Source organism: Manis pentadactyla, chromosome 10, assembly GCF_030020395.1.
Source record: "Manis pentadactyla isolate mManPen7 chromosome 10, mManPen7.hap1, whole genome shotgun sequence".
NCBI classification, from domain to species: Eukaryota; Metazoa; Chordata; class Mammalia; order Pholidota; family Manidae; genus Manis; species Manis pentadactyla.
In genome coordinates, this window is record NC_080028.1 from 77056232 (window position 1) to 77070507 (window position 14276).

At 45.8% G+C, this 14276-nt stretch overlaps 1 protein-coding gene across 3 annotated transcripts in view; it reads left to right on the plus strand.

Moving 5' to 3' along the window:
* EEF2K (eukaryotic elongation factor 2 kinase) overlaps window positions 1-14276 on the plus strand; it is a 66625-nt gene that overhangs the window by 2387 nt on the left and 49962 nt on the right. For 2 of the 3 annotated variants that reach the window (XM_057487017.1, XM_036917010.2), the window contains exon 2: window positions 12871-13192. The exons of the other annotated variant lie outside the window; for it this stretch is intronic. In XM_057487017.1, coding sequence (XP_057343000.1) covers window positions 12947-13192 — 246 coding nt within the window. In that variant the 5' untranslated portion in view covers window positions 12871-12946. The remainder of the gene's footprint in view (window positions 1-12870; window positions 13193-14276) is intronic. 3 annotated transcript variants of the gene reach the window in all.

The following is a 14276-nucleotide window of genomic DNA, read 5'->3' on the forward strand; positions in this document are numbered from 1 at the left end:
TGTCTCTAGGCCCTTGTCTCACCCTGGTCAGATTCCCCAAAGAAGAAGTCTTGTCCAGCAGAATTGGCATCTGGTTGCTGGACACTGAGAGCAGTGTGGAGAAAGCTGAGGGTCAGCAGTGGAAACTTGGGTTTGTTTAACCTGGGCTCTGGGATTCACTCTTTTTAGTCTGATTGTTAAAGCTGAGGCAGAAACAGTTGTTCAGGGCTACATGCAAGGTAATAGTGACTGGCTGGACTGATTAAGGAATGAATGTTTTTGTGTTGGGGAGATAGCTCTGCTGACCAAGAAACTGCAACTCTTACCCCACTGAACTGAGAATGTTCTGGAAGGTGGTGGTAATGACCGTCATGGGGAACTCTTGTAGCCAAGACTGATGGGCACAAACAATGACAGTCTCTGGGTCCCCAAAGTCCCAGGGCTGTGGAAGACCCAGAGACGCATCTCAAATGGCTAGAAAGTGGACGTGTTCAGTTCTTCAGCTGTGAGGCTTTCTAGCCCTAATAAGGACTCCACAGGAGTGGCTGAAAAATGGGTGGCTCAAGTGTAGAAAATTTATCTAGGCCAGTGGTTCTTGAACTTTAGGGCACAGGAGAACCACCTGGAGGTCTCGTTTAAACACTGATGGCTGGGCCAAACCCCCAAGTTTAATTTAGTAGGATGAGAAGGCCCCGAAAATTTGAACATCTAACAGGTTCCCAGGTGAAGCCTCAGCTGCTGGTGGTCCCAGGACCACACTTGGGAAGGGCTGGTTTAGCTGGGGATGAGTGAGTGAAAGCCCTGGGTTTAGCCTGCACTGCCTTCAACCCCAACTCCCCAACTTTCTAGCCATGTGATTTTTTTTTTTTTGTTATCATTAATCTACAATTACATGAAGACCATTATGTTTACTAGGGTCCCCCCTTCACCAAGTCCCCCCCACAAACCCCATTACAGTCATTGTCCATCAGCATAGTAAGATGTTGTAGAATCACTACTTGTCTTCTCTGTGTTGCACAGCCCTCCCCGTGCCCCACCCCACATTATTAGCCATGTGATTTTGAGCAAGTCACTTAACCTCTCTGTTCCTCAGTTTCCTCATCTGTAAGATGAAGCTAATAGTGGCTACTTCCTGGGGTTTAGGGAAAGCTTTCTGGAGGAGGTAACATCTAAGCTGAGACCTGAGTGACGAGCAGAGGAGTTGGCCAGGGGCCAGGTAGTGAGGGCCGACTAGGGCATGTGCCAGACAGAGAGCACAGCTTGTCTGAAGCCCAGGGAGGGGTATCCCATGTCCTCCAGGGACAGAGAGGAGTTTGGAGCAAGTGCTTTGTGATACTGAAATTCTATGAATCTGTCCTGGGCCATGTGTCTCAGGCTGGATGACAGTAGAGGGGAAGCTGATTGAGGCATGGAAAATGGGCTGTCCAGTGGGCCTGGAGGCAACTTAAGTTACTTCTGCCTACATCCCATTGGCCTGAATGCGGTCATATGGCCCACCTAGATGCAAAAGGTGCTGGGAAATGTACTCCCTGGTTGGGCAGGGGTGCACAAATCCTGGTGGGGTACTTGCTTTCTATGTCATAGGGACTTTTTCTGGCCCCTGACCACCTCCCTAACCTCTTCTCCACCTAGCTCACTCTGCTCCATGTTGTTGGATGAGTGAATTTTATAGATGAAGAAGCTGAGGTTCAGAGAAGTTAAGTAATTTGCCCCATGTCACTCAGCTAGTAGTAGCAGAGCTGGACTTGAATCCACATCTGTTCGTTGCAAAAGCCTTGTTGGGCTAGATACTGATCTTGGGTGCTTTGTGAGGGCCTTCCCGTGATCCAGGTGTTCCCACTCAGGATTTCAGCCGAGTGCCTGCTGTGCCCATTATATCAGCAGAAATTGCTGACTTTTCTCCAGTTACTCATTCATTCGTGCAACATGCATTTGTGGAGGACCTAATGTGTGCCAGGCTTTGTGCTCTGAGCTAGGAGCTAGAGAGGAATGAGACACGGCCCCTTTTGTTCCAGACGCTCACATGGTTTGGCCACTGAGAAGCTCCATAAACAGAGTTCCCCTGAAAAGTGAGACATGCTGTATCCCTGGTCTGACCTGCTAGGAGTACAGAGTGTCCTGTGTACATAAGAAGGGTGCCCAGCAAATGATTAAAAATTAAAAGCCAACAGTGAAATAAGCCAGGTGGAGAAAGACAAGTATCAAATGATTTCACTCATATGTGGAGTATAAGAATAAAGAAAAACTGAAGGAACAAAGCAGCAGCAGAATCACAGAACCCAAGAATGGACTAACAGTTACCAAAGGAAAAGGGACTGGGGAGGATGGGTGGGAAAGGAGGGATAAGGGGTCGGGGGGAAAAGAAAGGGGGCTTTACGATTAGCATGTATAATTAGCATGTAGGGGGGTGCATGGGGAGGGCTGTGCAACACAGAGAAGACAAGTAGTGATTCTACAGCATCTTACTATGCTGATGGACAGTGACTGTAATGGAGTTTGTGGGGGGGACTTGGTGAAGGGGGGAGCCTAGCAAACATAATGTTCTTCATGTAATTGTAGATTAGTGATAACAACAACAACAAAAAACAAAAAGCGAAGCCCTCTTGTGTATTTTGTTACTGGATCCTGTAGTTACAGTATTTTGTGCTTTGTATTCTAAAATGTGTTCTGATTTTTAAAACAATGAAATAGCAGTTCTGTATGAACGAAGCGCCCTGTACTGCAATGACATTTTTATGAGCCTTAGCAGAGCGAATGTTGACTTAGCTCCTTGGGTTCATCTGCGGGCTGCTGTTCTCATCAGTGAGTAAGCCAGTTTCTCCATCTTTCTGGTATGCTTGGAGTTGTTTTTACAGAGGCAAGTGGGGAGAGTGGGTCAGGAAAAGCTCCTTGGAATTCCACAAGATTCATTCTTGAGCAGGGTTTCTCAGCCTCAGCGCTGCTGACGTTTGGCCACGCAGTCCCTTGCTGTGGGGCTGTCCTGTGCATTCAGCATCTCTCAGCCCTGCCCCCAAGGGCCAGTTGCACACCCAGAGTTGTGGCAACCAAAAATGTCTCCAGACATTGCCAGGTGTCCCCTGAAGGGGCACAATTGTCCCAGGGTGAGGGTTACTGTTCTTGACTATATTTATTTCCTGTTCCCACTGTGATAAATTACCATAAATTTAGTGGCTTAACTCTTAAGTTCTTATCTTATTGTTCTGGAGGTGAGAAGATCAAGTCAGATGGGTCCATCTGGAGGTTCTAGGGAGAGTTTGTTTGCTTGCCTTTTCCAGCTTCTGGAGGGTGCCTGCAGTCCTACGCTTGCGGCCCCTTCCTGCACCTTGAAAGCCAGCCACCCAGCATCTTCACATCTTTCTCTTTGACCCCTGCTTCCACGATCCCATCTCTCCCTCTGACTCCAACCTGCCTGCCTCCCTTTTATAAGGACTGTGTGATTACTCTGGGCTCACCAGATTATCCAAGATAATATTTCTGTCTCAAAGCCCTTAATTCAATCATGTCTGCAGATTCGCTTTTGCCATATAAAAGAAATATTCACTGGTTGCAGGGATTAGGATGCGAACCTCTTTGGGAGGCTGTTATTCTGCCCATCACATAGACTGTTGGGCCTCAGGTATAGTGGAAATGCTTTTTGAGGGCAGTGGTCAGGGCTTAGGGGATAGTCAAGGCCTCCATCAAAAGCTGGCACTTTTGAATGTCAATTCTCTTGTCAGGTACCAAGTGCCTGATTGCCTGGGTTCCTCAGAGCAACTCTTGGGGTAAGTACTGCTAGGCAGTGCCTGTTTTACAGATAAGGAAACCACCCAGGGAAAGCTTCCTGGAGGGGGTGAAAATTTGAGCTGGCCTTTGAAGGGGTCAAAGCAGTTTAGCCTCAGTTGGGAGAGGTGATCCACAGAGAGGTCTGGGGGGTGTCAGGTGCAAGGGCAGGGAGGTGAGAGCTTGGCCACTGGTTCCTGGGTGGGACACGTAGAGGGGAGGAGGCAGGTGGGTATGGACATCTGTAAATCAGTCCTTGTATTGTGACACTGCCGTAAACTGTATTATTTCTCACCATATTTGAAACAAAAGTATATTTCTGAGCATGTACCACATGCTGGGGGAACAGATGTTAGTAAGACACTGACATGAGTTCTTAGACCGATGCTGGACTTAGTCACTCCTGATGTTGTGCATTTGTTATCACCTCACCCCCAATAGATAAATCAAACATGGCCTGGAAAGGTGTCTGATTGGCCCTTGTTGAGCCCTGCTTGGTGCTAGGTGGTGTGGGGGGTACAGACCCCGGGAAGTCCCAGGCTGCCCCTCGAGTCTGCTGTTTAGGACAGGGTCCTCACAGGGGATTCAGGATTCAAACCCAGCCCTGTGGCTGTGGACCACAGGCTCTCAGCCACTATATTGGGCTTTGGTTTTTATTTTTTTCACCAGCTTTATTGCGGTATAATTGACAAGTAAAAAATATATATAAGGCGACGATCGATATACGTATACATTGCGAAATATTGCCAGTCAACCTAATTAACACATCCATCACCTCACATAGTTACCGTTTGTGTGTGTGAGAACACTTAAGATCTGCTCACTCAGCACATTTCACCTATGTAATACACCATTACTAACTGTAGTCACCATGCTGTACATTAGATCCCCAAGAATTACTCATGTTGCATAACTGCAAGTTTGTACCCATGACCAGCATCTTCCATTCCCCCCACCCCCAGCCCCTGGCAAGCACCCTTCTACCCTCTGCTTCTGTAAGTTCGGTTTGTTTAGACTCCACATATAGTATTTGTCTTTCTGAATCTGGCTTATTTCACTTAATATAATGTATAATGTCCTCCAGGCCCATCGATGTTGTTGCAAATGACAGGATTTCCTTCTTTTTAAAGACTGAATAACACTGCATTGTAAAAATACCCCATTTTCTTTCTTCATTCCTCCACCAATGGGCACTTAGATTATTTCCATATCTTGACTGTTGTGAATACTGCCACAGTGAATGTGGGAGTACAGATAACTTTTCACGATAGGCTAAGGCCTCAGATGAGAGCTCAGGATATCCTTGGAACAAGCAACAAGCCGGTGCAGCCCAGGGCAGCCCAGCTTAGCCAGTTTCCTTCCCCTGGATGGTCGGACTATGGCATTGTAGGTGGACAGTCACTTCTTCGCCCGCAGCTCCCATCATTGCCCCAGGGCAGAGTCTGCAACGGGTGCTTAGTGTGGCGCCTGGGCCACAGTAAGCTGCCTGCATGTGCTATTTGTCTTATTTTGGTAAAAGTTATTCATTTTTTGAGGCTAATAGGAGCAAAAGCCTATCTTGCTTTCTCATCATGCGTTTGCAGCATGAAAGCCACAGCTTTTCTTCTCTCTCATGGTGAGATGAGCTCACACTAAACTGTGATAAATCCTTAGCTGCTTCTAGTGGGTGGAGTAAGACAAGTTCTTGGCATGGTATCTGAAGGAATCAGGAGAAGACCTCCAGTCTAGGGCTGAGGAGTGGGAAGGGGAAGTGGCGAGGGGAGGTGAAGCTAAGGTCTCATTTATCACGCCAGGAAATCAACAGATAAGGACCAAAATAGATAACTAAGAAACAGCAGATAAAGCATATTATTTAGGGATATGGAGATGTCAACCAGGAGTAACAGGTGGGTTGCGTCTGGGGATGGGAAGCCTGGTTGCCCATGTCCGGTTGTAAAGGTTGTTCACTGTAGTTGAGCAGTACCCAACCTGTGTGTCATACATGGTAGCCCTAGAAAGGGGTGTTATTGTTAACTATGTGCTTTAATTACACTGGATTTTTAGTCATATAGAAAAAATATACAGTGGTCTAAGTCCTGGCTTGGTTTTGGACTTTTCATTTTGCAGGTGACAAAAAACCTGTGTGTAACCAGCCAAGTGCCCTTCCACCCCCTAAAAAGACAAGGACTTACTGCATCATACAATTCAGAAGTCCCAGCAGGTGGGTTGGCTTCAGGCATGTTAGGATTCAGGGTCTCAAATGATGTCATCACTATTCACTTTTCTTTTCATCTCTGTTCTCTCACAGAACAAACTTTGTTCAGCTTTGTTCTCTGATGGTCTCAGCCCCTGTCTCAGATTCCCATACTGTAGGAAAAGATTGACCTGCTTCTCTAGCCCATCAAGCTAAAGCCCCAAGTTTACCTGGATTGTATGGATTGGTTTGACTTGAGTGACATCCCCACCTCTGAGCCAATCACTGTGGCCAGATGCCTGCTGTGATTGGTTTAGACTTGGGTCATGTGACTCACCCTGTTACCAAGGGTGGATCACCAACCCCGACCCCTCAACCTGTGAGTGGGGCAGAGGCAGATCCCTGTAAAGAAGTGGGTGCATGACATGAGGTGCCCCATAAGTCACCTGTCCACTGTGGCTGTTGTCGAGGACCCGGTGGGTTCTGCCACTGGGCAAATACTAGCGTGTGTCCTGGCCAGCTCAGTGCGGTTCTGGGGTGCTGGGGCTCCGAGGAGTGGCGGGTGGGAGATGGATTCTAGCTCATTTCTACAGTGGGAAGGCAGCTCCTGGGGGTGGGGAGAGCCCCAAAGAAGACCAGCAGTCACTGTGGCTGGGCCCACAAGCCTTGACCTGGGCACCATTTAGCGTCCCAGCAGCTGCCAGAGGAACCCTTTTGAGAAAAACCTGGTGAGGGCAGTGGTTCCACGGCCTGAGCCTAAAATAGTCTGTTCCCGGAGGACCCATGAAGAAGCTTGGCTTGGCTGCTGACCAGAGGCCCAGGTTACCAGCATGGCTGGGACCCAAGGCTCAGCTTCCTTTATTTATGATAATAAAAATGATAATAATAGTTACTGTGTTCTAGTGCTTGCTCTGTGCCTGCACTGTTCAGTGAACTGGATGGGTACAACTCTGTACCTCAGAGTATAGTGAGGAGGGGGAGGCTCAACAGGTAAAGTTAGACAGCTAGTAAGTGCTAGAGCAGGGGTTTGAGCTCAGGTCTGCCGTACTCAGAACTCCCCTCCACAGCTTCTCCATAGAAATATTTTCCCAGGGTGTGTCAGGGACTGGGAGCAGAAGATGTATATGCCTGAATGAGAGTGGAGGGAACCTTCTAGAGAATCCTGATATCTTGGGAGCTGGGGTCCTGCCCCCGTCTCAGGCTTCTGCTTATGGAGTGGGCCCCTTCTGTGGGCCAAGGAAGCTCAGGTTAGATGGAGATTTCTAGGAGTCTGAGGACTCTGGCTAGTGTTGGAATGGGCATTGTGGGGCTGAGTTATGGGCCAGTGAGGGTTCCTTGACTGTCTAGGGGAATCAGACATGCTCCAGGGGTCCAGTCTTCATCGGCAAATGTGGGAGCAGCTGCCAAGTTAGGACTCTCGATTGAGGCTTCAGTTTTCCCAGGCTGACTCTACCCAGGTGATGTGAGTTTCTATGATATAAGAGAGAAGGGGCTACTGGACCAGATAGAATTAGCAAGTGGTAAGGAAAAAAATTAATTACAGTAGATTATGTAAGTTTAGGTGGCAAAATCTGAAGCTTGTGAGTCCAGGACTGTTATGCTGCCCTGTGATATAAGATGATGTAAGACAGTCTCCCTCTGTCTCATGGCTTTGCCATCCTCAGCACATAACTTACTCCTCATGGCTAAATATAGCTGCTTGAGCTCCAGCCATCACACCTCCATCCCAGTCAGCAGGAAGGAGGGAGAGCAGCAGGACACACTCTCTCCCTTTAAAAACTCTTCCCTGAAGTTGAAAACAGCCTTTCTGTTGATATCCCTTTGGCCAGAACTCAGTCACATGGTCACATCTAAGTGCAAATAAATCTGGGAAATGCAGACCTTATTCTGAGTGGTCAAGAGCCTAGTCAAAGACCAGTGGGTCTCCACAGGGAGAACAGTGTAGCACAGAGAAGGCACACAGTGGATCTGTGGCATCTTACTACACTGATGGACAGTGACTGCATTGGGGTATGGGTGGGGACTTGATAATATGGGTAAATGTAGTAACCACATTATTTTATCATGTAAAACCTTCATAAGAGTGTATATCCATCATACCTTAATAAAAAAAATAATAAAATAAAATAAAAAAGACCAGTGGGTCTGTTAATAAGGAGAGAGCAGCTATTGGGGACAGTTAGCAGGCATTGCCACAGCTGCCTTAGGAGCAATTTATCACAACCAACAGCCATAAAATAGAGTCTGCTTACTCAATTCTGGAATACATGTTGATGCCTGCTGAGTGCTAGACACTGTGCCAGGCAGGGTCACAGCTACTTGTCTGCAGCTTGTTTCCCAGGGTCAAGGAAAATGTCATATCTGTGGTGGGACAGGGCCAAAAGCTGGGGTTCTGGTCATGAACTAGCTGTGGACCTCAGGCCACTTCCCCGCTCAGCTACCCTCACGAAGGGGACATTGGCCAGATGGACTGACATAGTTAAGGTCACCAACAGCACAATCAGGATTCACATCCTCAGCAGCCTGGTTCCTAAGTCCAGGCTCTTAACCACTGGCCCAGACAGGCTGAAGCTGAGGCTCCAGCCCCTCGCCTGGCTGCAGAGCCCAGTGATCAGGGGGGCCTGGCAGCTCCAGGAGCCACACCACCGTGGTCAGCAGGGATTCTGGCCAAGGGTAGGTAGCCATGGCAGAGTAGGTTCTGGGGCTGGGAGCGGCCAAGAGTGGGGAGAAGTGGGCACAGGGCCTGGGGAAGATTTTGGTAACCAGCGAGATCAGGTGGCTCAGGCGCTGGATGTGGGCCTGGCTGTGACTTGCTCAGAGGGGAAGAAACAAACCCAGCCGTTGACACCCAGAGCAGTATCTTCCAAACTGAGTTAAGAAATCAGTGTGGTGGTGGTGTGTTAAGGAAAAAAAATTAAAGCAAAGAAAGACAAAAGAAAACTAAGTGGAACAGAAAATAACAGAGTGCATTGTACAAAGTAAGGCCAAGTACAGTTTCCTGAAATTCCAAATGAAATTTTATAGGTATGTATGGGGTTAGGATGTACATATATTTCCTGCTGTGAAAACTGTCAGTGTCAAACCCAAAGATTTAGAAGACTGCCTGTTGATGGAAAGAACTGTTAATAATTGGAATTATTGCCTTGATCTAAAAGAGTTTTTAACTTTGTCACTTCTTTATTATTTATATTGAAAGCAGTCTAGCTTAGTAAAAGTTAAAACAGTATAGAAATGTGTGAAGTTTTAGGAAGTTCCCTCTACCCCCAGTTCCCACTGCCCACTCAGTGCTGGTGCAGCTCCCGTGGGTCCTTCAGGAGAGTTTTAATACACCTACAAATGTCCTCTTTCTTTGACCACAAATAGGATCACCATCATACACCTCTTCTGCAACTTGCTTTTTAAATTGAACAGTTTTTCTTAACTGTCTCTTCTTTGAACTTTAGCTTATTGAAATATAATTCACAAACCTTATAATCCTTCCACTTCAACTGTACAATTCAGTGTTTTTTAGTATATTCACAGCCATGCAACAGGCACACAGTTTTAGAACATTTCATCAACTCAAACCCATTGCCATTATTCCCTGTTTACCCCCAGTTGGTCCCTCCGCCATCCTTTGGCAACCATCACATATTTTTAGAGATTGCCTTCTTTGGACATTTCACATAAATGGAATCATTCAATATGTGGTCTTTTATGACTGTCTTCTTTCCCTTAGCATAATATCTTTAAGGTTTATCCATGTATCAGTACTTCATTCACTTTTGTGGCTGAATAGCAGTCCAGTGTATGGACATCCCACAATTTGTTTATCTGTCCATCTGTTGTTACACATTTGGGTTGGTTCCCCTTTTGGCTATTGTGAATAATACTACTATGAACATACATGTACAGTTTTTGTGTGGACATGTTTTCATTTCTCTTCTTTTTTTTTTTACTTGCATATCAATGTTTATTGCAGCATTATTCACAGGGGCCCAAAGGTGGAAACAACCCAAATGTCCATCAGTGGATGAAGGGATAAACAAATGTGGTATATACATGCAAGGAAATATCATTCAGGTGTGAAAAGGAGGTTCTGACATGTGTTCCTATGTGCATGAACCTTGCCGATATACTCAGTGAAAGAAGCCAGACACAAGTAGTACTCCTTGTACGATTCCTATCTTATAAGGTACCCAGAATAGAAAAATTCATAGAGACAGAGAGTGAAATAGATGTTATCATGGGCTAGGGTGTGAGGAAGAGGGCATTACGGGGTTACCGAGTGTCTGTTTTGAGTAATGCAGAAGTTTGGAAATAGATGGTGGTAGTGGTTATACAACTTTGTGAATATATACAATGACACTGAATTGTACACTTAAAAATGGTTAAAATGGTAAACTTCATCTTATGTATATTTTACCACAGTTTAAAAAAGAAATCTGGCATGATGAAAAGAGTCGAGCAGACACAGGTGTGAATTTCAGGGCTGCCTCTACCTGTTTGCATTGGGCAAGTGCCTAGGAATCCATGTTTCCTCATTCTGAAAATGGAGATGTTGATGCCTGACTCCTTAGGTAGCTAGCATGTAAATTATCTAGGCAGTACTTAGCACAAAGCACAAGAACCCATTCTAGATGGAGGTGACCCATTCTAGATGGAGGCTAACATGCCATGTAGTGTGTGATCATCACTGTCAGCTCTGAAGCTCTACCCCAGGGCCTCACCAAGTGCACGGACAGGACTTCTCACCCCACACACTGATGAATGGTTAGCCATAACTGAGATTTTCTTATTTTGGAAGAACTTCTTTCAACAGAATGCCGATGAAGAACCAGGTGTTTGAAAAATGTGGCTGTGCAAGTGAAATGAGCCTTTTTTGGAGGCCAGATGGGAACATAAACCAACATTTGTTATTTTCTGTTTTTTTTTTTTTAATCTGTCTTAGTGGGTATAGCTTTGATTTGCATTTCCCAAATGACTAATGATGGTGAGCATCTTTCATATGCTTAATGGCCATGTGTATATCTTCTTTAGAGAAATGTCTATTCAAATCCTTTGCCCTTTTTAAAATTGGGTTGTTTTTTGTTGTTGTTGTTGTTAGGTTATATGAGTTCTTTATATAGCCCTTTATCAGATAAAGGGTTTGCAAAAATTTTCTTTCATTGCGTGGATTATCTCTTCACTCCTCTGATATTCTTTGAAGCACAAAAATGTTTAATTTTGATAACATCAAATTTATCTATTCTTTATTGCTTGTGCTTTTAGTCATATCTAAGAAGGCTTTGCCTAACCCAATATCACAAATTTTCTCCTGTATTTTTTTCTAAGAGAGTTTTAGCTCTTATATTTAAGTCTTTGATCCATTTTGAGTTAATTTTTGTGAAAAGTGTTAAGGAAGGGGTTCAACTTCAGTTTTTGAATTTATTCACTCAACCCAGCACCATTTGTTGAAAAGAGTATTCTTTCCCCATTGAATTATTTTGGCACCCTTGTCAAAAATCAGTTGGCTGTAATTGTGAGGTTCATTTCTGGACTCTTAGTCCATTGATCTTTATGTCTATCCTTATGCCAGTGTCAACTGCCTTGGTTATGATAGCATTGTAGTAAGTTTTGAATTTAGGAAACGTGATCTTCCAACTTTCTTCTTTTTTCAAGATTGTTTTGGCATTCTGGGTCCCTCGAATATGAACTTTAGGACCAGTTTGTTAATTTCTTCCAAAAAGTCACTTGGATTTTGATAGTGATTGGGCTGAATCTGTAGATCAATTTGCAGAATGTTGCCATCTTAGCAATAGGAAAATCTCATCTACAAACATTGGGATGTCTTCCCACTTGTTTAGATCTTCTTCACTTTCTTTCAGCGTGTTTTGTTTTACAATGTACACATCATGCACTCCTTCTGTTAAATTTGTCCCTAAGTATTTTATTCTTTTTGATGCTACTTACAGATGGAATTGTTTTCTTAATTTCATTTTTGGAGTTTGCATTGCTAGTGTATAGAAATACTGTTGATTTTTGTACCCTACGAAAATCTTGTTGAACTCTTTCTTGACTATTTTTGTCTGTCTCTGTATATCTAGACTTTCCCCTTCACAGTGTAGAAAATCTGTAATTAATATAACCATTGATGGGCATGGTGAGCTGTTAACTTTTGTCTGCTGTTGTTTATCATGCTGCAGAGAACATGCTTTGGGCCACTCAGCCAGTCTGAGGATGTATATTGAGTACCTACTCTGCACCAGGCCCTCTTTGAGGCACTGGGGATACAGACAGTAAAAAAGTAGATGAGATTTCAGCTTGGGGAAGTCATTTATGAAAAGAATAAATCAGAGTAATGTGCTGGGGAGTGCCTGGGCGTCCGTTTGAGAGGGGTTCTTTGAATTGAGGAATCAGAGATTTCTCTAAAGAGGTGACTTTTGATCTGGGAACCAAATGATGAGAAAGAACCCAGAGCTGGAAGGTTGGGAAGACTGTTTCAGGCACAGGGAACAGAAAATAAAAGGCCCTGGGGTGGAATGGACTCCCTGACTTCACGGAACAGAAAGCAGGCCAGCGAGCCTGGAGAGCCACCAGGGCCAGAGGAAAGGTGAGCAAGGGCCGACTAATAGAGGCCTTGCAGCCTTAAAAGGTGCTTAGATTTTATTAAGAATGTGGAGAGAAGCCGCTGGAGGGGGTTAAGCAGGGGAATGACTTGGCCTTATTTATGTGCTGAAAAAGATCCACTGTCGCTGCATAAGAAGCATTTATTTTCCTGGCCTTGTTTCAAGCGCTGCGTTCTTCAAAGTGGAATTACTGGGTCTACGGGCTTGTACACTTATATGTTCCTAGATGCCGCCTGCCCGTGCCTTTCCAAAAGATAACTGTAGTGTTCCCTGTGGGGGTGCTGGCCCCTTCGTCGGCAGTGGCCTTTGGGGTGAGGTGCCCAGCGAGCTCACCCCTGGGCCCGGGTGCCCGTTCTCTGGCTTGCCTCGCAGGACCCTCGCCGCCGCATTTGTCCGGTAACTCTGGCTGTGCCGCCCACCCCTTGGGTAAACCGAGCGCCCCAGGAGCATGGCGGACCAAGACCTCATCTTCCGCCTGGAAGGCATTGACGGCAGCCAGACCCCCCGGGCTGGCCACGACCGGGAATCTGACGCAGACAGCGACGACGAGGATAGTTACTTCATCTGCTCCATCACCGATGATCCCAGGTCACACCAGATCGTCAATTCCAAGGTTGATAACTACTACAGCGACCTTAGGAAGGGTGAACGGTACGGCTCCAGCGGGTCTCCAGCCAGTTCCTTCCATTTTAAGGTGAGCGGACCGCCTGGCCCACCTTCCCACACCCACTCAGCTGCCGCCAAGGGTTGGGGACTTGGGGTCGCTGGTTGGGGTCTTCCCAGTCTTTCGAAACACTTTGAATTCTGGACATGAGGATGTGCCTGTTAAGCTGGGAGCATTTTGTCACTTTAAACCAAGTTTCATTATTTGAGAGCAGTGTTCTCCAAAGAGCTGCTCAGGACCCACTCCTGGGGTATGAACACCTTGACCAGCTTTGTAAAGAAATGGAACAGAACAGAACAGACCGAATACTGGAGAGTCCCGCAAACGGTAAAGATCTTATTTTGGGGGACAAACGTACACCCAGGTGAACACACAGATGAAGTAGCCAAACTAGGTGACAGCCAGCCTCTCGCGACGTACCAGTCGTTAAATTTTTATTTCACTCCTGATGTGTGCAGATGTGGGTGCAGGCATATGATATGAAGTGTAGTTCTTTGTGTTGGTTGAGATAAAAAAATAAAAAAGCCACTGCTGAGGCTGGGCGTCTTTCTGGATTGAGGAAAAGGTACTTATTTTGTTAGGGATTTGTGTTCATACCGTGGCAAAGCTGGGTGTGAAGGAGAGGGAGAGATGTTGAAAGGCTGAACATGATTAAACTTCTGTATACTAACTGGTAGTGAAAAAAGTTTTTAATGCAATACTGTTGTCTTTATTTAATTCTCACCAACTATAAGTATCTGTTATACTGTGAGCAAAATGCCTATTTCCACTTGTTTGGGATTTGAAATTGCAACCATTCTTTCCTAACTTCAGAATTAATCTGTTTTTAGAAAATTAATAATTCTAATTCTTGGACAGTTGGGTATTTTTTTCCTTTCAGGGCCAGAGTTCTAGTTTCAGTCTCTCTGGGGCAGGCAGCTCCAGAAATAGCCCTGTGGGTCCCCTCTGAGGTTCAGAGGCCCCCGAAGGGTCATGTTGTGGCTTGCCCCGCTTTCCTGTCCTATGGCAGTCTCTGAAACACACCCCCAGCCCCGTGGAGGGCAGCGTGGGAAGGGCCGACAGCAGCCTGGTGCTCCTGTCTGTTCATTTCAGGTCAGGAGGATTGAGCCCATGC